The 24,652-nt window shown below is 60.3% G+C and overlaps 3 protein-coding genes across 7 annotated transcripts in view; 1 reads left to right on the top strand and 2 right to left on the bottom strand.

The window, feature by feature from the left end:
* The window catches only part of MYRF (myelin regulatory factor), a 35,982-nt gene extending 31,971 nt beyond the window's left edge, over window positions 1-4,011 (bottom strand). For both annotated transcript variants that reach the window (XM_024255813.2, XM_054524249.1), the window contains exon 1: window positions 3,856-4,011. In XM_024255813.2, the coding sequence (XP_024111581.2) occupies window positions 3,856-3,901 (46 nt within the window). In that variant the 5' untranslated portion in view covers window positions 3,902-4,011. The remainder of the gene's footprint in view (window positions 1-3,855) is intronic.
* Window positions 1-24,652, top strand: part of FADS3 (fatty acid desaturase 3) — a 227,842-nt gene that overhangs the window by 197,856 nt on the left and 5,334 nt on the right. The window lies entirely within an intron of this gene.
* DAGLA (diacylglycerol lipase alpha) overlaps window positions 9,740-24,652 on the bottom strand; it is a 67,274-nt gene continuing 52,361 nt past the window's right edge. For all 4 annotated transcript variants that reach the window (XM_024255931.3, XM_063728107.1, XM_063728108.1 and 1 more), the window contains 11 exons: window positions 22,072-22,225; window positions 21,430-21,513; window positions 21,258-21,335; window positions 20,724-20,804; window positions 19,750-19,892; window positions 19,320-19,388; window positions 18,876-18,948; window positions 17,418-17,614; window positions 16,491-16,620; window positions 15,734-15,921; window positions 9,740-13,217 (listed from right to left, as the gene is read on the bottom strand). In XM_024255931.3, coding sequence (XP_024111699.1) covers window positions 12,257-13,217; window positions 15,734-15,921; window positions 16,491-16,620; window positions 17,418-17,614; window positions 18,876-18,948; window positions 19,320-19,388; window positions 19,750-19,892; window positions 20,724-20,804; window positions 21,258-21,335; window positions 21,430-21,513; window positions 22,072-22,225 — 2,158 coding nt within the window. In that variant the 3' untranslated portion in view covers window positions 9,740-12,256. The remainder of the gene's footprint in view (window positions 13,218-15,733; window positions 15,922-16,490; window positions 16,621-17,417; window positions 17,615-18,875; window positions 18,949-19,319; window positions 19,389-19,749; window positions 19,893-20,723; window positions 20,805-21,257; window positions 21,336-21,429; window positions 21,514-22,071; window positions 22,226-24,652) is intronic.

A 24,652-nucleotide genomic window follows, 5' to 3' on the forward strand; every position in this document is an offset into this window, starting at 1 on the left:
CAGGGCCTGGGGTGGGTCTGGCAATCAGCTCCATGCACTGGGGCTAGGACAGGAGTCCTCAGGGGGGCTCTGGATGGACCCAGGAGGCAGGTCCTCTTCCTGGGAGTCAGGGGTCAGGAAACCCTGTGCCTGGCCACCCCTCCCATCTACTTACTCCCTGGGTGCACCAGGGACAGACAGAGACAGACAGGCTGACACGGGCCACAGTGCCACCCCCATCACAAAGCCCAGCTCAGCCCCCGGATTCCTGTCCAGGTGGGGGTCTTCTCTTCCAAATCGTCAGGTAGTCTCTACCTGGGACCTCCTCCTGCCCTCTGGAGGCAGAGATGTTGGTCCCTGACAGGTAGCCCCCCACCCCAAGGTACTGGTGGCAGAGTAGGGAGCTGGGGGCTAGCTGTCCACTCTGGCTAACTCTGGCCAACTCCCTTCTCTCTGAGCCTCAGCCAGCACCATTCCCCTCCCCTCACCCATCCCACAGCCGGGAAGGGTGGCTTTCAAAACAGTATCCTGGTGCTCCGGGGGCTGTGGGGAGCCCAGCCCCCCTATCCACCGTATCTGTCTTATCAGGAGACTATGAGTTTGTTTTATGGTTAAAAAATCACATTGGAAGCCCCTGCTCTGGTCCAACCCACTTACTTACCCTGGGAGGGGAATGAGGCCAGAGAAGGAAGTCACCAGTCCAAGCCACCCATCAGCTTCAGAAGGGGCAAAATCCCAGACCTCCCTCCTCCAGCCCTGGTGGGGCTCCAGAGGCTGGACAGAGGCCCACTAAACTCCAAGTGGTCTTTCCAGCACCTGCTGGAAAGCAAATTCCCTCCATCCTCCAAGGCTCCCTGTACACCCACCTGCTTTCTGGGGGACACTGGCTGCTCACTTGAGCCTCACGTGCCCCTAGAATCTGGGGCCAGCAGGCACCCCTTCCAGGCTCGGCCATTCATACTCTAACATGTCTCTCCTCCCCAGGGCTGGGCAGTGAGCTTCTTCAGAGCTAAGGTTCTTCTCTGCCACCCCCTCCTATCTTGCAGATGAGGGAAAAGGACTTAAAGAGGGCAAGAGCTCTTTGGGGGTTCCCTGCCAGGCACAGACGGTCACCCCACTCTCAGTGGTCCAGCCTGCACCAGAACTCTGAGGTCCTGGCAGGATTCTCAGACGCTGCCCTGTCCCGTGCCTGCCCTGGCTCTGGAGTCCAAGGCCCCCTTACGCTGTGGCCCGGTTACCTGCTGGAAGCCAGTGCATCCTGCCCGGTGGGTCCCCTCTCTGCAGGCCCTGTGCCCGCCGGACTGGGCTGCCTTGCCTCTCTCTAGGGGATTAGCTGGGCGGTCACGGGGGCCCGGCTGTACCAGCCTCGAGGGGGCCGCCCTGTCCCGGCCTCCCACCCGAGGTCCAAAGCGCCTTAGCCCCCAGCCCACCACCGGCACAGGGCAGGACCCAGCACCTATGCTTGGTGTGACCAGGGAGGGGCATCACGTCAGGTGAGGGGGCGCGCTGTGCTGCAGCCCCTTCAGTAAAACCCTTTCCCAGTCTCCCAGACCAGAGCTGAGAGCACAGGGTCTACTACCCACTGTCCAGAGGGATGACCAAGGCCAAGTCGGGACCAGAATGAGAGCTCAGGTGTCCCCAGCCCCAGCCCCAAGTGTGACAGCACTCAAGAGTGACGCAGCCACGGCTCAAAAGCACAGCTTCCCGCTCCCTCGCACTTCACACTCACACTCACAAGCACACCAGGCCCTGCCGCTCCCCGGCCTTCTCTCACACCTACAGTGGGTCCCCCACATGGGCCTTCCCCTCCCAAGTGGCCTGGAGACCCTAGCCTTCAGGGCCCACCCACACCTTCCCCCATCGCAGGGGCTGGGAGCTGTTTCCAGCCCAGCCCTCCTAGGCAGGCAGCCTCACACCCCTCCCCTGCTCCCCACAGACATTCTTGAGTCTCCTCTTATCTCTCTGGAGGGAGCAGCGCAGCCTCCCCCCCCAGGCCGCTGCATGGCTAAGCCGTGGCGTCAGCCCCCGCCCCCCAACCCATGGTCAGGAGGGAGCCAGGGAGTCCAGGCCAGCCAGGCCCACCCCTCTGCTCTCTGTCCGGGCCCAGCGTCCTGGGGCAGGCAGTGTGGAGGTCAAGGGAGCCTGGCCTAAGGGTCCTCTGGGTGCCTAGCAGGCTCAAGGCACCCCAGACAGTAACCCAAGCAAGCACGAATGTCTGGTCCCCTTTTCCCTGAAGGTCTCAAACCGTGTCAGGCCCCTCGAGAGCTCCTATGGATCAACAGTGTCTGGGGAGAGCCAGAGCCCCGGGACAGATGCGGGGCTGCCTAAGACCCTCAGATGGCCCAACTGACACAGAGTCAACCGTTCAATCTAGTCCAAGCCTGAATTCTTGGGGTCTGGGTCTGTGGGGTGTCCAGAATCCTGCAGTGGGATGACTGAGGCTTGGGGGTGCCCCTGCCTGGGCTGCTCAGGCCCTGCCTCCCAAGTCACAGAGGGAGAGAAACTGAGGCACCAGAAGACCTGCTTCTCTCCTCCACAGGACTCCACAGGAATCTGGGGCTTGAAACTTGGGCCTTGGTTCCCTGCCCTGTAGCCCTGATAGGTTCACACATGAAGGGAAGGTTCTCAATGCACCAAGGAGCAGGATGTGGCCTTAGGGACTAGAGGGAGCTCGGGGCAGGGGCTGGGCGCGCTACATTGGTAGACAGGGGCACAAAGAGGGGCCAGAGGGTCTGGCTAGATGTTCCAGGGAGGTTCTGAGAAGCAGAGTGGGCTGGGAGGCAGTCAGCCTGAACTTCCCCTCCCCCTCCCACTGCTGTCCCATCCCTCCAGAACCCAGCACCAGGAGGAGTGGTGGCCCTGCAGGAGGGGCAGGGGCAGTCCAGGAAAACACAGGGAGTTGGTTAGATGTAGGAGCAGACCTCCAAAACCAATGTAGGGGTGGGGACAGAAGAAGATATTATGGAGTGTATGTCAATTCCACCCCAGAGGGCTCCTTTCGGGGTCAAGGGGGGGTGAGGTCGCTCTTTGAGGGGGCGAAGTCAGAGAGGCACAGCTCCAGGGTTGGGGGGACATAGTGCTGAGGAGCCTCAGAGGGCTGGTGGGATGCAGTTCACAGCACTAGAAGGGTCTCGGAGAGCAGAGGTGACCGGTGGCAGGGATGTCAGCTTCAAGAAGGTTCCAGCCCTAGGAGAGCATGCTAGGGAGGGGGGGTCCCAGCCCCAAACAGGAGAGGAGTCACTAGGGGCAGCATTGTGGAAAGCAGGTGGCAGTCTCCAAGGGGGTCCAGTCTCGAAAGTGGTCCTACCCACATGGAAGCACAGTGGGGAGGTCCCAGCTCCTAGAAGTCAGGGGGGATGGCGCCAACCTGAAGGGCACACAGGGGGTCTTGGTCTCTAGGCGGGGATCACAGATTCTGGGAAGCAGGCTGGGGTCCAGCCTCAAGAGGTATGGAAGGTCCTAGAAGGCACGCCGGGGGTCTGGGTCTTGAAGGGGGTTCTATCCCGCTTGGGGTTCTGGGGAAGCACAGTAGAGGGTCCCCAGACTCGGGAAGTTTGCTGGGGGCGAGAGTGTCACAATTTAGGGAAAGTTCCGGGTCCTGGAAGGCTCAAAGGAGTCCGGACCTGGAAGGGGACACAGTCCCAAGGAAGCTGCGAGTTGAGGAGCGGGGAGGGGGAGCCCAACTTCAGCGGCGGTGGGTGGTAACTGCCAGGGGGCTCCCAGCCCCGGGAGCCTGTCTTGGCGGGCTGGTGCCAGCCTGAAGGAGGGTCCCAGCCAGAGGAGGCGGAAACACAGCGAGGGGCCCCAGTCCCCGGGGAGATCAGCCGGGGGTTCCCAGCGCCAGAGGGTCGCCGCCTCCAGCCCGCGGTCTCTCACCTTCGAAGAAGCGCTGCAGCGCCTCCGTCTCGTCCACCACCTCCATGTCCCGCCTGCCCGGCGCACACTCCGGCCGCGGCCCCGCTATAGCCCGGCCCGGGGGCGCGGCATCGCCGGCGCGGCCCGCGCGACAGTCCCGGCTGGGCTCCGGCTGCGGTCCCGCCCGGTCCGCTGCCGCGCTTGCCCCCCGCGCGGCCCTGGCCCGGCCCCTGCCCGCCCCACGCGCTCCGCCCGCCGCGCCCAGCGCCCCCTGCCGGCCCGCGCCGCGCCCAGCCCGGCCGCGGGCACCACGCTCCCGACTCCTGCAGGCGGCGCTCAGCGCTGGGCAGTCCTAGGCTTGCCGGGCGCGGGGCCGTCCCGGGTCGGGGGGCGTGGGGCCCTCCCAGGCTTGCGGGGCGCGGGGCCTTACCGGATCGGGGTGGCGCGGGGTAGTCCCAGGTTTGCGGGGCGCGGGGCCGTCTCGGGCCGGGGGAGGGGGGCCATCCCAGGTTTGCGGGGCGTTGGGCCTTCCCGGGTCGGGGTGGGTGCGAAGGGCCGCTTGGCCTCTGTGGGGTCGGGAATGGAAGGGTGTGCCCTCGCCATCCTCGCCTTCGTCTTGCACAGGACAAGATGTCACGATTCCGAATCCAAACCTCAGAGACAGCCCCCAACCCTCTCGTTAGCCACCCACCCACCCAGCTCAGCAACGATAACAACCTGCATTTAGGGAACGTGTGTTACGTGCCAGGCCACACAGGCGTTATCTCATGTAATCTTCACAGGCACCCTATCAAGGAGATGCTATTGTTACCCGCATTTTACAGATGGGGAAACTGAGGCTCAATGCATTAAGGACTGCCAGGAAGCCCTGTCCTGTGGCTGTGGTGATGGAAATGTTCCCTGTGTTGTGCAGTATGGTAGTCACTGGCCACAAGTGAGCACTGGAAATGTGCCTATTGAGACTGAGGAACTGATTTTTTCATTTTGTTTAATTGTAATTAAACAGTTACGTGTGGCTGTGGTATTGGACAATGCAGGTCTAAAAGCTCCTTTTTTTTTGAGATGGAGTTCTGCTCTGTTGCCCAGGCTGGAGTGCAATGGCGTGATCTCAGCTCACTGCAACCTCCGCCTCCTGGGTTCAAGCGATTCTCCTGCCTCAGCCTCCCGAGTAACTGGGATTACAGGCACCCGCCACCACGCTGGGCTAACTTTTGTATTTTTAGTAGAGACGGGGTTTCCTCATGTTGGCCAGGCTGGTCTCGAACTCCTGACCTTAGGTGATCAGCCCACGTTGGCCTCCCAAACTGCTGGGATTACAGGCATAAGCCACCGCTCCCGGCCCTGGCTAAGAGTTTCAAGGTCATTAAAGTTCAGAGCCAAATCCTGGCTGCCCCAGGAATCCGAGCTCTCCTTTGCCGTGGCCCTGTCTGGTATAATGAAACCTGGAGGTTCTAACTCGATATATGTCCAGGATAAAGCGGTTGTCCTTGTGCCCCTGCCTTCACCCTTATGACTGACTGCCTCCGCATCTCTGTCCTGCCCAACTTGCACAGCCTCTCGTCTCACTGATATCCCCTTCAGTTCTCCCAAATCACCCTTTCTGAAACATACATCCGATCATGTCATTCCTTTGCAAAACTAAGTTTCCCTTTGCACTCAAAACAACATCTGAATGTCTTGCTCTGGTTTCTCAGGCCCCACCTCTACCACTGACCTCAGCTCTTCCCCTCTCTCCATTGCTCACTGAATAACAGCCACCAAGGCCTCCTTGCCATTGCTCAAACATGCGAGGCCTACACCTGCCACAGGGCCTTGGCACATGCTATTCCATCTGTTTACAATGCTTGTCTCCACATGGCTAGTTCTTTGTAGCAGTTGGTCTCAGCTCAAATGTCATGTCCCCAACCACCCTACCTAAAGCAGTTCTCCCTAACTAGGCCTTTCTTGCTCACCATGTAAAAGATTCCTATTTAGTTTCTGTTATTATCCTTCTTGCTCCAGAATGGAAGCCCTAAGAGGGCAAGATATTTTTCTGTATTGGTCACTGCTATAGCTTCAACACCAAGAACATGACCTGGCACACAGTAGGTGCTCAATAAATGTGTTGAATGAATGTACGGTGGCATCTTCAAACTACCGAATCCAGTCAGGCTCTAGTGGCTCACACCTGTGATCCCAGCACTTTGGGAGATTGAGGCAGGAGGATCGCTTGAGGCCAGGAGTTCGAGACCAGCCTGGGCAACATGGCAAGACCCTGTCTCTACAAAAAATTAAAAAATTAACTAGGCACGGTGGCACATGCCTGTGATCCCAGCTACTGGGGAGGCTGAGGAAGGAGGATCGCTTGAGCCCAGGAGGTTGAGGCTGCAGTGAGCCATTTTTGCACCACTGCACTCCAGCCTGGGCGACAGAGCAAAACCCTGTCTCCAAACACAAAAAAACAAACAAACAAAAATCTACAGAATCCCGGACCTCTGAAACCTTGGGAGCAGATAATTCTGGAATCCCAGACCTAGAGAATCATCCTGCTTCAGAGTGGCTCAACTTGATGCCTCTCGAGACCCTTCAAGGCAGCATGTAAAAGCTGGAAAAACCTACCTCACCCAACCACTGTTTGACAAGCCACTGAACAGAGGCCAGAGGTGTGGGGGATGCTGGCAGATCAAGATGCCAACGTAGCCAGCTTCGGACTCTCACCTCTGCCTTGCAGCATCCCCGGGGAGGGCGGGGCACAAGCCAGGCCACCCCGTGGGGATGGGGTGAGAGGCCTGGAAGCCGCTCCCACCCCAGCCTCCCTGTCAGTTCTCAGTGGCCAGCCGTGGGGGAGGGGCAGCCAATGCCTGAGCCCCAGATGTGGCCCAGTCAGCAGGCCCACGGTGGCCCGCCGAAGAGGGTCAATGCCACGACAGTTCTGGGGTTGGGGGAGGGGGTGCTGAGGCCGGCGGGTGCCTCACAATGAGGTTTTGTCCCTCTGGGGGCCGCTCTCAGAGCTGTTGCTCTTAGATATATAGAATGGGATTTTGCTGGAGGCCCCAGCTGTGTGTGCTGACCACAGCTCCCCCACCGCCCCCACAGGGGCTGGGCTGAGAGGGGGGAGAGGGGCCACACTGAGACTCCTATTCTTTTCCAGCTGATACACCCCAGAGGTTTTTCTCCCTCCGCAGACTCCCTTAAGACAATTGTTATTCTCCACCCTGCCCCGCCTCCACCCGGGGTCAGGCCTGCCTGCGGACAAAGTAGACACCCGCCTACACCATGCGATTCTTAAAAATGGATTTACATTATGAGTTGCCTGGGACCAGCCACAGAACCAGCTTCTCTACAAGCCTCCACGTACCCATGGATCTTTCCTCTGTATCCCGCGTGCTGCATAACTGACCATCATCTAAGGTCTCACCACCATCCGTTGAGCTACACATTGTCCCTGTCCTGGTCAGCAAGGGCTGGAGGTAGAAGGGAAGACTCGCATTTTGTCCCTAACGCCCCAACTTCATTGCATTATAATCAATTAAGAGTATAGATTATTCAGTCTCTGGGGTAGCCTTGAAGTTGGAAGGGGTGGAATGGAGCCTCCTGTTAACCCTATAGGAGCTGACCTGGCTAAGGGAGCTCAGGCCCTGCCATCTCCCCTGTTACACTAGGTCACTGAGCAAAGGAGCAGCTGTCCCCAGGGATTTTCATCTCTGGACTGGAGGAAAGAGGTGGCTGAAATATCCCAGGCTCAAGGGCTCAGCCAAAAGTCGAGGCTGCCATCTGCCAGCTCCATAATGAAGTTGGGTCCCAAGCAGCGCTGGGGCAGAGGCTGGGGCAGGAAGATGGCTGGGCCGGTGAAAGTAGCCCAAGGGACTTGCATACCAGGACCTAGGGGGGCCCATCAATGGAGATGAGTCCTCATCTGTGCCCCTAGCTTCTCTACCAAGCCACAGTGAGTGAGGGGCTGAGATTTCAGCCCTAGCCCAGCAGACATGGCTGTCCCCTGTGGCCAGCTCCACCTGGTCCCCAAGGCCTGCCCTCTGTCCTCAGAGGCCTCATCTATAAAGCACACTCAGTATCCCTGCCTTACAGTGGAGGTAAAATGCCAGGTCAGTGATCAGTAAATGGTGCCCTCTCCAGTTCCAGTCAGCTCCCAGCACCCATCACTGGCCCTTGAGTGGGAGCAGGGCCAAGAGGAGGTGGCAGACAGAAGGCAGCACTGGGGAGAGGGATGCTGGCACCTGAGGGTTAATGGGTAATGGGCGTAGAGGCCAGCCCAGGAGAAGGTAGAGCCCTGTCCTCCCCACCCTGGGACTCTCCTGGCCTCCTGTGGACCCACACAGCACTGGCATCAGGCCATTTCGCAGAGGAAGAGGAGGGCTCAAAGTGGGGTGAGTGTCAATCCAGCAAGCCAGTGAGGCTGGTGGTCCAGCTTCCCTGGACTAAGGCCCAAGGGCACACCTGAGTGTGGGGGCCTGCAGGGTAGACCCCTTCCTGAATGCAGGGGCACCGGGACAGAAGGGGGCTGCTGCAGGTACTGAGTGGAGCTTGGAGGCAGAGTGCCTCTCTAGCCCTTCCCAGCACTGCCCTCTCAAGACCCTCCCCAATGCCACACCCTGGCTGCAGCGCCGGGCAAGCCACAGAGCCTCCCTGGCCTTCAGTTTCTTCTGCCTGTGCTGTGCTCACTGGACAGGATAATTTGCAGACCAATGAGACCACTGAGGGCAAAGAACCTCTGAAAGCCATCAGGTGTGGTGGAGGCCAGAGTCCTAGGCTGGGAGGCCCTGATTCTGGTCCCCAGTCTGTCCCCACCTCCATGCGACCTTGGGCAGGTCTTCACCTTTGTTTGGCCCGTTTCTGCTTCTGTTCAGTGGCTGTGGGTGAAGACAGGCTCTAAGGCCGAGGGCATTCTTCTATCACCCTCTCCAGCCCCTCACCAAGTAGGGCCACTGGACACTGGGGGCCGAGATGGGCGCAGGGTAGGGGGAAGGGAAAGGACCAGTCAGCTTGGCTGGGTCAGTGCCGACGCCGGACTCTGCGGCCAAGGCGGGACTGGCTGGCTGAACAGCGCCACCTGCTGTGTGGAGGGGGCAGGCCCCACCGTCTGGGCCTTCCAGCCACTCCCCAGGCCTCACTGCCCTGAAGCTAGGCTGGCCTGGGGTTCCTGGGCTGCACTGGGTCTGGCCAAGTATTTCGCGCCCTCTTCGGAAAGCCCTCAGCAAAGACTTCTAGTGGCCCCTGCATTTCAGTGCTGTCCCACTGGGATCTTCCACTCCTTCCTGCCCTAGCTGTCTGCATTTTTGGGGAGGGAGGTGGACATGATCAGACTAGCCTGGTCCCCCAGTCGCTGGCTTGGCAGTCTTGGGCAGCTAATCCTGAGCCTCAGACCCCTCAAGGAGGAAGGGGTGGCCAGCAAGCTGTATCTTTCCGGGCTATAGTATGAACATGCACCCGCTGGTACATCTCTCACACAGGCAGGACTCCGCCAAGTGGCTGCTCTCATTCACAGGGGGCTTCGAGGGTCTTCTACTCCCTCCCTGCAACTCAAAGTGTGGCCCTGGGTCAGGGCACTAGCCGGGCAGGAGCAGGTGAGAAATCTATACCTGGGCCCCACCCCGGACCACTGAACCCGCACCTGCATTTAGCAAGCGCCCCAGTGAGTCATGAGCACCGTGAACTTTGAGAAACAAAGTTTCTCAAAGCAGACAAAGGGCTAGACCTGAACCACCCAAACACACCTTGCGTCTTGGGGGTGAAACGGGCTCTGGTCCCAAGGAATCTGTTTCCCCCTTAGGCTTTCTGTTCCATCCAGGGAACAGTGGCAGAGGCCCCCCCGGCCCCCTGCCCCATGCCGACCCCCTGCTCGGCTGCAACCTCGACATCAAGTTTCTACCCAGTCCCCACCTGATGCAAAGACACTGGAGGCAGCCAGCGTGCTTCTACATCCAGTTTATACACAGCTCTATACAATATACAGAAACCTTTATATACAGATATATTTATAGAATAAGCTATATTAATTTGTCTCTCCTTTTTACAGCAATATTAGTTTGGATCTTTCATACATTAAGTACAAAAAGAGTCTGGGGAGAATGGCACGTAGAGAGTGCGTGAGGGTCTGTGGGGCCCGGCTGCTCGCTACTGATTGCATATGGAGTCGCCCAGGCCCCGGGGAGGACAGGCCCGCGCACTTGTGCTGCAGGTCTGGGGATGGAGTGGGGGTCGGTCTGAGCCCAACGGGGCTGAGGGGGGTGGCTCAGACCCCCCAGTGTGGTATGGGGTGGAGAAGGGAGACGTGCAGCAGGCCCATCCTTCAGGGGCGAGGTGGGTAGGAGCCAGGTTAGGGGTGGGCTGCCCCTGGGTGCCCAGGATTGAGCCCAAGCCTGCCCCAGCCCCAAGCCTGAAACATGGTGTGGCTGCAGCCTTGGGGGTGGGGGGTCTGTCCCTGATGGCTCAGTCCTGGGGTGGACGACATGCCCACATTAGAGGTCCCAGGACCCACCCTGGCAGAGGAGGAATTAAAAGGCCAGACATCAAGTCTCTCCCTGTGACTGGCCGGGGTGCTTGTCAGATCTTTCCTCTGAGAGTCTGTCTTGTTTTCTAAACTCTAAGAGCCACTGATTTTGTCTTGCTTCTGTGCTGGGCTGAAGCTATGTCTGCCTCAGCAGGGCCAGGGTGTCCTTGAGCCTGGTGAAGGCGGGAGTTACAGAGGATGAGGGGAGGCCCAGCTCCCTCTGTCAGGGTGGGCAGGGGTTCCCAGGACAGCCATCCAGGCCAGTCCCAGCTGTGTGGGGAGCCAGGGGCCAGAATTCAGGCCCCCAGGTACCAGTGATCATGAGATGGGGATCTCTTGGTCAGGGGAGCCTCGGCCACCCAGGGAGGCCGCGGGCGGGGCCAGAGTGGGAGGGACCATGCCACTGCAGAATGAAGGCACGAGCAGGCGGTCAGCCGTGCAGTCAGCGCCTCGGTACACACCAGTTTTCCAAAACAGGGGTCACAGCAGCAGGCGCGATGGGGACAGATGGTGTCTAAAGCTGAGCTTGTCCCTGCGACCCTGCCTCAAAGGCCCCATCATGCTCCCCTACCGTTTTCTTGGCAGGCTGGGAGGGGCAGCAGGCAGGCAGGGCAGGTAGGGTGGGCAGCCCCAGAGGCCCCTTCCTCAGGAACGGTGCACACTCATGCACATGCACACGCGCCAACACTAGCATGCACACCCTCCCACCCCGCTTCTGGGGAAACTCCGGGTCGCTATCTCCCTAACTGCTTCCCAAACCCAGCAGGGGAGGAAGCCCTGTGGGGACCTCAGGCTAAACCGGGACTGCTCCCAGCCCCAGGCCCCTCCCTGGGCAGTGGACAGAGGTCTCCAGCCAAGGCCCACCATACCCCACTCTTGGCCCCACCTCCAACCAACAGGACATTGGGGGTGGGAGGGAGGAAGGCCTGCTCCCAGGAGGGTGCCCAGGCCAGCGAGGAGGGAAAGCTGAGGGGAACAGGGGTGTGTTGGTTCCAGATCCCAGGGCCCAGAGCTGCCTAGGCATGGTGGGGGTGACACCAAGGAGTCAGGTGGGGCCCTCAGAGGAAGGGGGCTCTCAGTGCCTTCCTTCCGCCCAGGGCACTGACTCTGCAGCTGGGGTGGTCACAGCAGTGCCCACCACCCTTTGGGTGGCGAGGATCCTTGGGGGTAGAAGGTAAGCCAGGAAGTAGCCAGCAGGCAGGGCAGGCCTGGGTGCCCAGGACCCATGGGCAGAGGAGGCAGCATGAGAGGCACAAGGCAGAGAAGGGGCAGCCCTGACCCCACCCTCCTCTGGCCCCTCCAGGCCCCTGGCTGCCTTGGGCCCTGCTTGGAGGATGGCTACTGAACACATGATTGGGCTGGGGGCTTGCAAGCCCAGAACACATCCTGAGCCAAGCCCAGCAGCTTCTGTAAACATGTACAGCACTGCAGGCCACCTCGGCAGGAGCACCCCAGGGGGCCAGCCAGCAGGCACCAGATCTGGGGGGTGGCCAGGGCAGATGCCGGCCTGGACCACAGACGAGAATACATGTGTTGGGGGACACTGCTCTCCACCTGGCCCCTGGGAGAGCAGCCAGCAGGCAGTGACGGGAGGCAGCTTGCCCATGGCCTGTCCTGGAGCAGGGGGTGCCAGAATGCCCCCATGGAGGGCAGTCAGGCTGAGTGTGGCCTACCCAGCAGGCTGCCCAGGCTCCTCCCCACTCCATACCCTTCCCCATCTTTCCCCATCTGTGAGACCAGATCCCAGCCACCTTGGCTCTGGGGGTCCTAAGCTGAGGTAGGGATGCGGACCCCCAGCTCAGCAGCGATGCCTATGCCTGAGGCTAAACTGCCCCTGGGGGTCTGTCCTCAAAGCTGCCCGGCAGGGGCCAGGCACCAGGTGCCCACGGGGCCACCTGCTCCTGCCTGGGCCCGGCTGGCCACACATCTGGGGTGCTAGCGTGCTGAGATGACCAGCTCATCTTGCTTGGCGGGGCTGGCTCCGTGGCCAGTGGGGGTAGAAGTCCGGATCTTGTCAGCCGCCAGGCATTCCTGGCTACTGAGGCCTGTGGGCGTCAGGTCCATGAGCTCCCCCGAGGAGCTGAGCGGGAAGGAGGGTGAGAGTGAGATGCCCGAGGAGGGGTCGGCTGAGCCGGCAAAGAGCCGTGGGGGCTTGGGCACCAGGTTGGGCTCGAACTGGGCACGGAGCAGGATCTCTTGCTGGCTGGGGGACTTGGGGCCCTCGGCGTAGTCGCTGGTGGGGCTCTCGGGCACCACCATGCAGTAGAGGTCCTGGAAGGAGCTGCTCTTGCTGTCCAGGTTGAAGAGGCTGTCGATGAACTCGGCGAATTCCAGCACCTGAGGACTGGGCGAGTCCCCCAGGCGCCCATTGTGCAGCGCCAGCTCCCCGCGGGAGGCCGGCCCGCCACCCCCACCGCCAACCTCTTCCTCCTCGTCATTGGCCGCGGCACTGGGGGGCCGCTCAGGAGTGACGCCGCCGCTGCCCAGGGCCGCCTCCAGGGGCTGCGTGTCCTGTGAGTGCTTGGACAGGCTGTCGGCCGCCAGCAGCTCAGTGCGCGAGCTCAGGGACGGGTTTTCCTCGGGGATGGCAGGGTCAATGTAGAAGAGGTGGCCTTCATCACGCTCCAGCACAGCGTGGAGGCTGGGGGAGCCCCGGATGCTGCGGAAGCCCGAGGAGCGGCGCGAGTCGAAGCTGTACAGGGACTCAGTGTCCGAGAGGCTCTCCATGGTGGCCAGTGGTGCCCGCCGGGCCTGCAGCTCCGCCGCTAGCCGCTCCTGGGTGGACAGCAGCAGCAGCTCCACTGGGTCCTGGCGGGCCGCCGCCGCGGCAACCACTGGCGACAGCAGCCGCCCCTCTGAGAAGCCCTCCAGGCTCATCTCAGACTGGGACTTGCTCCTGCAGAGAGAGGGGAGAGCAAGGGGTATGAGACTCAGAAGGGAGAGGGGACTGAACCTCAGCTCCCTGGCTAAAAGGAACTTGCGGGGAATAAAGGGTACAGTTCATTTAGCAGTTGCTGATGGTCGGGGGCAGGGAATGCTTTTTTTTTGAGACGGAGTCTCGCTCTGTTGCCCAGGCTGGAGTGGAGCGATCTCGGCTCACTGCAAGCTCCGCCTCCCAGGTTCACGCCATTCTCCTGCCTCAGCCTCCCGAGTAGCTGGGACTACAGGCGCCCGCCACCATGCCCGGCTAATTTTTTGTATTTTTTAGTAGAGATGGGATTTCACCACGTTAGCCAGGATGGTCTCAATCTCCTGACCTGGTGATCCACCCACCTCGGCCTCCCAAAGTGCTGGGATTACAGGCGTAAGCCACCGCGCCCAGCTTCTGCTTATTTTTTTTTATTTTTATTTTTGAGACGAAGTCTTGCTGTCACTCAGGCTGGAGTGCAATGGTGCGATCTCGGCTCACTGCAACCTCCACCTCCCAGGCAGGTTCAAGCGATTCTCCTATCTCAGTCTCCTGAGTAGATGGGATCACAGGCATGCGCCACCATGTCCAGCTAATTTTTATACTTTTAGTAGAGACAGGGGTTCCACCATATTGGTCAGGCTGGTCTTGAACTTCTGACCTCAGGCGATCCACCCACTTTGGCCTCCCAAAGTGCTGGGATTACAGGCGTGAGCCACCACGCCCAGCCAGGAATGATTATTTTTTAAAAACAACTCATAAGAACCCAAGATAGAAGACAAAAGAGTTGATGCTGGGTTGAGCCGAGGTGGGGGGGTCCCTGAGGGGCTAAGGCTCTGCTGGCAGCACTAGGACTTCAAGAGTGCCTCTGGGGTTCTCTGCACCAGAACCCCTGTCATTGTACCAATGTGAGAATGAGGCGCCAAGAGACTGGCTGCCCCAGGTCACTCGTGAGGCCGCCCCAGGTCACTCGTGAGGCTGCCCCAGGTCACTCGTGAGGCCGCCCCAGGTCACTCGTGAGGCCGCCCCAGGTCACTCGTGAGGCCACAGTGGAATGAGAGAGACAGAGGGAGGGAAGGAGGGAGGGAGGGAGGGAGGGACAGAGGGCAGCAGGGAGACAGGGAAGGGAGAGAGCCCTGCCCAGAGCTGCCCAACTGGTTCCACCCCAATCTCAGAGCCAGCAACCCTGGGTGCCACTCCCAGGAATCTCATCACTTCCTTCCTCATCCGGGTCTCCTCTTGTCTCTCCCATGGGCCGCAGCCCTCTGCTGGGTGGGGAGCCTGGCGCCCCTGGCTCCGAAGACCAGCCTGCAGGGAGTGAGTGATGGGGCGGGGAGCGGGTGGCTTGCAGCAGTCACCGCAGCCAGAAATGGACATTGGCTTCTTCATCTGGTTGTGCAGCTGCCACAGGAAATGCACAAATGGCAGGGAGAGACGTCCTGGTGTCCCTATCAAGGGCCAGGAAGCAGCCTCTTGACCAGATCTGTGACCAAGCACACAGGGCCTGTGTGGGAAGGTCCTACAAAGGCAGGACAATCCTCCCCTGGAAGGACTACCACTTAAGAGCCTCGCACCCCTTAAAGAGTGTGTGAATAGCAAGGGCACTGCGGCCCGCATGTGCGTGCCTCTGTGGGCATGTGTGCACGCCCCTGTGAGCATGTGTGCATGCCTCTGTTCATGTGTATGAGTGTGTAGACCAGATGTCTGCGTATGTCAGCTGGCTTGTGTGTCTGGGTCTGCGCACGGGTGTATTCATGCATTTCCATGAGCAGCTGCCTGTCCTCGTGTGTCCTTGTATATGTGTCTCCACCTTTGTCTTGGTGTGTGTCTTGTACATGTGCATGTCTGTAGGGGGTGACCTGTGTACTTATAACTAATAATTGTGGGCACATGTATGTGTGTAAGCTTCAACACAAATATGTAAGTAAATGGGTGTCCATCTGTTTGGGTCTAAGTGTGTAAGAGTGAACCTGTGCAGGCCGGGCGCGGTGGTTCACCCCTATAATCCCAGCACTTTGGGAGGCTGAGGCGGGCAGATCACGTGAGGTCAGGAGTTCAAGACCAGCCTGGCCAACATGGTGAAATCCCATCTCTACTAAAAATACAAAAATTAGCTGGGCATGGTGGCAGGCACCTGTAATCCCAGCTACTTGGGAAGCTGAGGCAGGATAAGCCAAGATTGTGCCATTGCACTCCAGCCTGGGGGAAAAGAACGACACTTCGTCTCAAAAAAAAAAAAAAAAAAAAGAGTGAATCTGTGCTTCTGTGCCCCGGGGTTCGTGGGTCTGTGTGCCTCCCCTGGCTCATGTGGGATTCAGGGACAGCAGGCTGGGGGACAGCTGGAGCATAGCAAGAGAGCCCTAGAGCACAGAGGGTGAGTTTGACCCCTCCTGTGCACGTGTGCAGAGCTGAGCGCAGTGCATGCACAAACGCACATGCACACAAGTTTATGTGCTCTGAACCACACTCACCCCGGGGTGGGGCCGGGAGTGACCAAGGCTCACCTGACGCTGCTGTTGCGGTGGTCTGCAGTCGGCAGCTCCAGGGCGAGGCCAGCAGGCATGGGTGGCCCCGTGGGGAGTGGCTGCTGCTGGAAGATGAGCTCAGGAGTCAGGTCCACCTCGGTAGGGCTCACCATGACCTTGGCAGCAGAGAGCAGAGCGGTCTTCCCCTTGTTGTAGTTCTCCAGCACCTGAGGACAGGACAGAGGAGGTTGGGGGTGGTGGAGGGACATCAGGCCCCATCGTGGGGCCGATGTGGAGCCAGGGCCCAGGCCTCTCAGGCCAAGCAGAGCCTCATGGAGTCACTTGGGTCCCACTCTCCTCCTCCTGAGGTCACCACTCCCCAAGGCCTGAGACTTGCCCATCTGGTCACGACTCACCCCACAGCCCGGTGAGTGCTCCTGCCCTGCCTGCCTTCAGCCTTTCCGCAGCCAGGAGATAGCTGTGGCTGTCGCTGCTTGCCCATGCATCTGTTAAGGGCCAGGTGGCCTTCTGGGCCTCTGAGCTGAGCCTGCCTCAGGGACAGGCCCCTGGGAGTCTCCTTATCTCCTCCCCACCATGGGGCAACGTGGTGATGTGGATAGAGCCAGGGGTGTGAGGTTGAAGTATCTGAGTGGGGCTTTCTGGCCCAGCTACCTACTTCTCTGAGCCCCAGCACCCTTGTCTGTAAAATTGGGCAGTGATCTGACAGTGCTTACGGGGTTCTGATGGGGTGACAGTGCCTTGTTCCCTGGTGATACCCTGCCGGGAGCTGCCTCACCTTGTTAAGCCCCTCCATGACCACATAAGGCAGGTGCTCATGCAGCATGGCTGGCGAGATGATCACCTCATTGAAGGCCTTGTTGTCGCCCCAGATGGCAAAGTACGTGGGCTCCTCCTGCTCACAGCAGCTGAGAGGGACATGGACAGAGGGGAGTTAAGGGTGGGGTGGCGGCCTGGCCCTCGGTGCCAGGGCCTCCTGGCTCTGTTCTCTGCCCTGCTCAGCAGAGCCGGCATGGTTTGGAGGCCCCTGGCCTGCCTGGCAGCAGGGCTCTGTTCCCTGGCCTGGCTCCTGCCCTGCTCTCAGCCTGGGAAAGGCTGACCTTGGGCCTCAGCCATGGTCCCTCCACAGCCTTCGACCTGCTTTTGGCCTGGTCCACACCTGCTCCACCTGCTGCATGGCCCAGCTCACCAGCTTTGTGTCAGGGGAGGAAGCCGACCCTGGAGGGAGGAGCCAGGGCCCAGCCGTCTGAAGGAGCACAGTGGGAAAGGTCTACCCACTTGCCTGCTCCTGTTCTCTCTCCTGGCGCAGCCCCCACCTTGCTCACAGCTGTCTTCGAGGAATTCCCTTGGTGAAGCCAAGTGACAACTGAGGTGTGAGCTGGCCAGGGCCTGAGGGGTGAGCCCTCCAGGGCACCTACTTTTAAATGGACCTCGGGAGAGCTGCCCTGGGGGACATCAGGGAAGAGCTGACACTGGAGGCAAAGCCAAACTATGGAGAAAGACGCCTGGAGTCCTGCTCAGGGCTGGCCTTTTGTTCCACTCCGGAGCCCGATGCTGGGGAAACCCCTCCATGGAGGCCCTGGGTCATCTTCTTCCAGCCTCCACCCCCAGCCCTGAGGGGTGATTGAGCCAAGGCCGGCCCTGCTCTCCACTGCCCCTGCCCTGGCCACTACCCCCTGCAGCAGCAGACCCTGGCAGAACCTACCAGCACTGCTCTGCAGGGTGGTTGTGGACCACGTGGATGATGCGGCCGGGCGGGTAGAGTGGAGTGCTGGCTGAGAGGGCTATAGTTAGGTCGCTGGGGTGGGTCCAGAGCCGCGTGCTGGCCAGGGTAGTCACCTCTACCTCCTCAGGCAGCTCCGACTTGGGGATGCATTTGGTGGCCCCCACGATGATCCGCCACTGTGTGGGGTGGAGTGGGAGAGATGGGGACAGAGTTAAGTGGCACTGGCTGGGGGGCAGGGGCAGGGGGACTGAGAAGGGGGGCTCAGCAGGTGAGAGGTGGGCGGTGAGATGGCAAAGGGGCAGGGGAAGGGCAGTGGCCAGAGTATTAAAGGTCGGTGCCCACCTGAAGAGGCAGTGGCTGAGGTGCACGGTGGCCAGACGGCCAATAAGGTGCCAAGGACAGATGACATGGAATTGTTGAATTTCAGGGCTGGCAAGGGGCTGGAAGCCCAGCCAACCCCTCATCTAGTAGATGGGGAGACAGGCCTAGTGAGGGGAAGGGACTTATTCTGGGTCACTCCACAAGTCCAAGGCCAAACACTCCCTGGAGCTGAGTCCAGCTGGACCTGCCAGGCCTGGCCTGACAAAAGCCCAGGACTAATCTGGTGGGAGCAGTTCCACCTCCCCAGAACCAGGCTCCTCCAGGCAGGCAAAGTCCCACAAAGCTTTGCTGCCCTGCTCACCGCCTGGCACCTGGTACCTGGCCCAGGGCCCTGCCTGCCACAGGGTCTAGGGCACCAAAGCTGGGAACAGTCCAGATGGGGCTGAGACGGTGAATGGGCTGAGGGCCCGCCCAGGGCAGGGGGCAGGGGGCAGGGGGCGAGGAGGGGTGACCACACAGAGGACCCTCTCCTCCTGTGCTGGCCTGCCTCAGTGTGCCTGGCCACCATGTCCCCACCCCCACCCCCACCTGGCCAACCCGCCCGCCAGTGTCCTCCAGAGACCTGATGCGGATTAGGAAGGGCTGACCCTCTCCTCTTGGTCACAGCAGAAAATCAGAACAAACTGTACCCAAATCCTCTCCACAGGTCATTTCCAGCCCTCCCTGAGCCTGGGGAATCTCAGAGGCTTCGGCAGAGGCCTTTCCTCACCGCTCAAAGTCTCCGGATCGCTTTCTCCTGACCGTGCAGCTCCCAGCTCTGTGTGATGGGAGCCTCTCGGTTCCTGTCCTGATTCTGTTCTAACTTGTTATGTGAGCAAATGCAAGTCCCTCCCACTCTGGGTCTCAGTTTCCCCATCTGCACAATGACAGGGGTTGGATGGGTTGAGCTTGGGGATGCTGAGGGTCTGACTTCCTGAAGTTTCCACGACACCAGCCACACCCTGCCCTGGCCTCCCATGGCAGGGCCTCTTGTGCTTTGTCCCAAGAAACTGGTGGGGGTCAAGGGCAGGGACAGATGAGGCTGCACAGAGGCAGGGTGCCCAGGTGGGGGCTCACTTTGGGCTTGGTGCTTCGCTGCAGGACATCCAGGAGCTGTCTGCGGAAGCCTTCCAGCTGGGAGAGGCCGATCCTGGGGAGGGAATGAGACAGGGCCATCAGCCAGGCCTGGTCAGGGGCTATGAGAGGTCTGGGGCGGGGCAGAGGGGCAGGCACACGCCCCTGGGACAAGACACATCAGCCAGGGGCATGGGGTGGAGAGGCGTCCACAGAGCAGCTCCCCAGAGCAGAGCCGAAGAGCGAGAGGACAGGCAGGGTGGGAGCCAGCACGTGCGTTCACCTGGGCTTCTCACCACCAGGCAACTAAGGGTGGGGGGGTGGCGTGGGGTCCTTTGAGAGACAGGAATCGGAGTGAGAGAGACGCGGGGGCTAGGGGGTGGGGAGAGGCCTGGAGGAGGGAGGAACAGCTTGGCAAGGGACCATGGAGCGGGGCCAAGGACTCACCTGGGGACGAGGTCTTTGCCCAGAACCACAGCAGTCACGAACTCCTTGGAATACTCCATCGCATCCTCACTGCAAGGGAAGCCGAAGCAGAAGCTAAGGCCAAGGGGAAGGGGTGGTGGTGTTCCGGAATCGGGGGCCCAGCCACAAGCAAGCCCTGCTCCTGCACTCCTGGGATGGCTCCCGGGGAGCTGGCTGGTGGCAGGCTGGGCTGCCTGCTCCCTGCTCTGTCTTTCCCACTGGTAAGGCTTTGCTGGGTAGATCCTGGGGGGCGCATGGCATTTCAGAGCCCCCACCTTCCACCCTCCAGGCCACTCCCAGACCTCCATGTGACCAGAAGTCAGACTCCCAGTCCAGCCCCTAGCACCAGCCAACCCTCAGCCTCCACTGGTCCCAACTGCCCCAGCCAACTCTGAGGCCCCAGATGGCTCACCTCAGCAGGCCCCCTGGTGGGGAGTAGGCAAAGCACTTGAGGGTCGGATACTGTGGGCGCAGAAGGAAGGAGAGGATGGCAGCGGTGCCCGCGCCCAGGGAGTGGCCCACCACAATCAGGCCGTAGTGTTTGGTTCCGCGGCCCTGGAGACCGAGAGAAGCCTGAGAGCCCTGCCCCACTGCCTGCCAAGCGACTGTCTTAGCCAACCCAAGGGAGGCAGAGGGTCTTCCCATCTTCCCAGAGTCCTGGGATCATGTCTGTGCTGTGTGAATGCTGGGGCACAGAGAACCAAGCCAGGGCCCCACAGAGCGACTGCTTAGGCAGACTGTTCTAATAAACTCTTATTTACGCTTCCAAACCTTGCTCAGAGGTTATGTCCTTGGGGAAGCCCTCCTGATTTTCCAGGAGTGGCTCACTCCCTCTAGTCATTGCATCTGTACCTGGGATGGAGCTTTTTATCACTATAAACATGTGGTTACCTGACTCCATCTCTCTACCCTCACTACTAGACTGAAGTCTCCTGAGGCCAGAGCCTGCTTTGCTTTGGAAAGGGCAGCTGGTGGCACCTCAGGAGCTACCTGCACAGACCGTGGCCAGTGGGCAGGACTCAGTTCCCCCCTAGGTAGAGCAGCACCCCTTCTCTCTGCTCTGTATTTTGAGCCTCTCCATGTTTCCTTCTGACAAACAGTTCTGCAGCTATGAGGCTTAAAAGCCGCCTGCCTTGAATCATCTTTGTGCCTCTAGTGTCTGGCATGAATCAGGTGCCCAATGACTGTAGGTGGGGCGGAGCAGGATGCCCACAGGATCTGGCACAAAAGAGGAGGGGTTGGAAGCCAGGCTCGAAGGGGTTGCAGGAGCCTGGCTTGTGTGGGAGGTGCAAGGCTCCATCACCCATCCATCCTCTCCTCTTTCTGCTGCGTTGGAGGAGGGGGACCCAGGTGTGAAAGGGCTTGGTGCCATGGAAAATGCCTCACCAGGTCTCGCCCAAAGGCCTGGGACAGGACCATCTCCTGCTCCAGTTTCTTCTTGATGTACTCAGCTGAGAGGACCATTCCCTGGGTGGGCAGGAACAGAAGGAGGTGTTGGTGGGAGGCCTCCCAGTGACCAGCAAACCCACAGTGACCTGCAGCTCAGGAACCCTGCCCCATCCATTTTTCCCTTTGGGCCTCGTGACAACCCGGCGGTGGGGGCTGGCAGACACGCTGATCATGTCACTTCCATTTCACAGGTGGGAACTGAGGCTCAGAGGGGCAGTGTGGCTAATGAAGCTGGTATGATCTCTCCCTAGCTGCCTCTCGGGTTCTTCCATGGTCAGGCTCTGGGCTGCGCAGGGCAGTGGGGTCGCAGCAGTGGGCCGCAATGGGCCTTCCAGACTAATCGATGCCTCTCTGACCAATCTCTTCCAGTGAGCCCAGCGAGCAGGGAGGAACCCCCAACCATACATGCCTCTGCACACTGGCAGGGCAGGGAAGAAGCCCAGGGGTCCTGGGGTCCATGACGTGGGTTACCTTGTGGCCCAGCCAGGTGCCGTGGTGCCCCTCCACGGGGAGGCGCTCAGCATCACCCGTCAGGTCAGTCAGGGCATCCTTGGGGAGAGAGGAGACAGGTGAGGGGTGGGCTAAAGAGGACAGGAAGAAGGAGGCAGGCACCCCCGGGGGCTGGGAGCCATGGGCAGCGTACCTTGGGGGACAGGGTCCCCCGGATACTGATCACCACTTTCTTCTTGTCATGGTCCACCGCCACGTAGAAGGGCGTTTCGTAGACCTAGGAGGCGGGCAGCTCGTGAGCCTGAGCGGCCCTGGTGGGGCCAGACTCAGGGAAAGTGACCTAGGCAGGTCTCCTTCCTGGCCAGGAACTCTGGCTCCACCAGCCACAGGGCCTCTGCCGCCAGAAAGGCTGACAGGCTCCCAGGGTCACTGGGGATCTCCTCCCGACCCCAGCAACAGGCCTGCCCTGCCCTCCCAGCTCCTTGCTGGCTCTGGCAGCCCTGAGTGCCACCACTTGCCCCTGAGTCCAGGTGATGGCTGCCCCTCCCTGCTTCTGCCCTCAATTCCTTTCCCCAAAGGGCTAGGGTTCGGCAACCCAAACACTGGGTGTGGGGTTGATGTCTGGTTTCCCAGCCCCAGAGGTGGTACAGGCAAGCCAGGGTCTGGGGAAGAGGAGGGGGCCACCTCTGGTCTGCCCAGCTAGGGATGCCTGGAAGCTGCAGTCAGCCAGCGCCAGCCAAGCAAGGGCTCCTGCCGGCCTGGAAGGACAGCCTCGGCACCCTAGGCCCTCAGCTGCCTGCTCCTGACACCAGGCCCCAGCCCTGCCCGGCCTCACCGCATCATGGCATGAGGTATAGACGATGTCCACCGCAGTCATGTTCTCGTCCAGGAAGTGGCGCCGGATGGCAATGGCATTACAGCCACAGCAGTTGTCTTCCTCGATGGTGACTCCAGGGGCGAACCGCGGCCTCGCAGGACACAGGCAACACCTGGGGTGGGGTGACAAGAGAGTTCAGGGCCAGGGAGTCCCCGAGGGAACAATTGTCTCCTGCTGCCGTCCCTGGAACCAGTTCCAGTTGGGCATTCAGCCCCGCTGCCTCTACCAAATCGCCCTTGCTAAGTCCTGGTGACCCCCACGTCACCAAATCCACTGGCCACTCTTACCCTTCCTCTTAGCTGTTGGCAGCACCTGACCCTGTGGGCCCTTCCCTCTCCCCACCTGGCTGGGGCCCCCTCCTTTCTGAGATCTCCCCTCCAGGCAGGGCCTACTCAGCGATGCACCCAACACTGAGGCCCTGGGGTCCCTCTGGGGGCACTGGCTCCTCCATGCACTCATGCAGTCTTGTGTTTTAGACACCATCTGCACGCTCAGTAATCCACCCCAGGCCTGTCCCAACACCCAGATGCTTCCATCCAATGGCCTAGCCAGCACCTCTCTCGGACACCTGACACCCTGCCAGCTCTCAAACCCCTTTCCTGCTTGTGTACCCCAACCCTCCTGAGGTCTTCCCAAGGCCCCTCGGTGGCTTGGCCTCTGGCTTGCAGCTGTCTGTGGCTCCTCAGCCCTCACCCCCACGGCCATGCCACTCAGTCAGTACACGTGCTCGACTTCCCTTCAGACTCAGAGCTGGACTCCAGGCGCTCCCTCACCTCCCTTACCCCTGCCCTGGCAGCTCTGCCTGGGACTGCCATGGTGGCCTTGACTGGCCTCCTTGCACTTGCCCCTACGCTCTCAGCTCAGCAACAGAGTGGCCCTTTTAAGATAAGTCGAGCCACATCATTTTCTTTTTAAGACCCTACAGCAATGCCCCGTCTACCCCACCTGGCTCTGGTCTCTCTGACCTGCTGCCAGCGTGTTCAGCAGCATCTGAGACAGCGTGGCCTGGCCCTTGTTCCTCTGGGCCTCTGTTCAAACGTCCTGTCACAGTGAGGTCTCTCTTGCCACCTCATCTAACAGCCAGGGCTCCCCAGGCCCCCAGCACTCCTCATCCCAGGCACCTGGGTTTATGTGGGTCCAAAGTGCCCATCCGCTCCACCATATGCCCTATTTGCCTTGTCTATGTGCTGTCCGCCTCCCCGCTGGGCAGTGAGCACCGCAGAGAGGTCTACAGCTGTATCCCCAGTGCCAAACAGGGCCAGGCACACAGTAGCCTCCCCATAGAAATGAATGAGGCAGCCTGGGAGCTGGGCACCCAGCTAGGTGCAGCTGCACCTCAGGCCACCAGAGGGAGCCAGCATCCAACTGCTAGGGCACCAGGTGCTGGAGCCCACGTGACTTGGGCCTGCCAGCTGTCACGGGATGACAGCTGAGATTTTATTAAGAAGCTTGGATTCTGGTGATACTGGGAGGTTTGTCTTCACTCGGAGCATCACCTGAGTGACTATTACACACTTTCCAATGGTGAGAGACTTTGCTGAGAAAGCCACAGTGCTTGCTGGGGGGACAACGCCGACGTACAATGGGAGAGCATGGTCCCCCACACTGCAGGTCAAGTGGTGACGGGCCAGGGTCTAGGGGCTGAGCTCCTGTGCTCGGCAGCTGTTCCCTCTCCAACCTCAGCTGAGCATGAGGCTCTAACAGTGTGGCCTTTGGAGACTGGAGGCTTGAGTTTGAACCCTTGCTATATCACTTCCTGACCGCAAGGGCCTGGAGGTCACTCAGCCATTCTAAGCCTCAGTTTCCTCTTCTGTAAGAGCAGGTGGTGACAGCTACTTCACAAGGCTGGTGTGAGATCAAGGGTCCAAGATGCAGAAATGGTCTGGCCTATAATAGGTTCTTAATAACGAGTGGCTCCTCGCTTCTCCAGTAACAGGGCTGCCTCTGAGTCAGTGATCTGTGGGCCAGGGGGACCAGTCAGGGGAGCAGGGCCAGCACCCTGGACGGGAGGGCCCTGGGGCTCATCCAGGGTAGGGCTGGGGCCAAGCCAGAAGCAGGCCTGGCTTGCTGTGCTCTGCATGGGCTAAGAACTGCTGCCGGGGAAGAGAGGCCTGGGCCCGAGGCAGATGGGCAGCCCTTCTCCCTCTGGCCAGGCTGTTATGGACAGGCTGGGGCACTGAGAAGGGCACTGGACTCTGGCCTCCTTCCAACACCCTGGGCTGCAGGCCTGCCTCTCTCTGCCCCACAGGCACCTGGTTCTTCCAGGCAGGGGCCTGGCTGGGCCCTCTTGAGGTCTAGGGACTCTGCTCTCTCCGCAGCACTAAGGCACCTAATGCAAATGCTAGCACCCCTCCTGTCTGCAGAGCACCAAAGAGCCCTGCCTGCCAGTGACGCCCTGGGTTCTGAAACACCCTATGGGCAGGCAGGACAGATACCACCTGTTACAATTTAGGAAACTAAGGCTCTAAGAGATGTCCCCACACTGGCAGTGAGTAATGGAGCCTGGTGCTCATTTTGAAAAGTTCTCTGCCATGGCTGG

Source organism: Pongo abelii, chromosome 9, assembly GCF_028885655.2.
Source record: "Pongo abelii isolate AG06213 chromosome 9, NHGRI_mPonAbe1-v2.0_pri, whole genome shotgun sequence".
NCBI lineage: Eukaryota > Metazoa > Chordata > Mammalia > Primates > Hominidae > Pongo > Pongo abelii.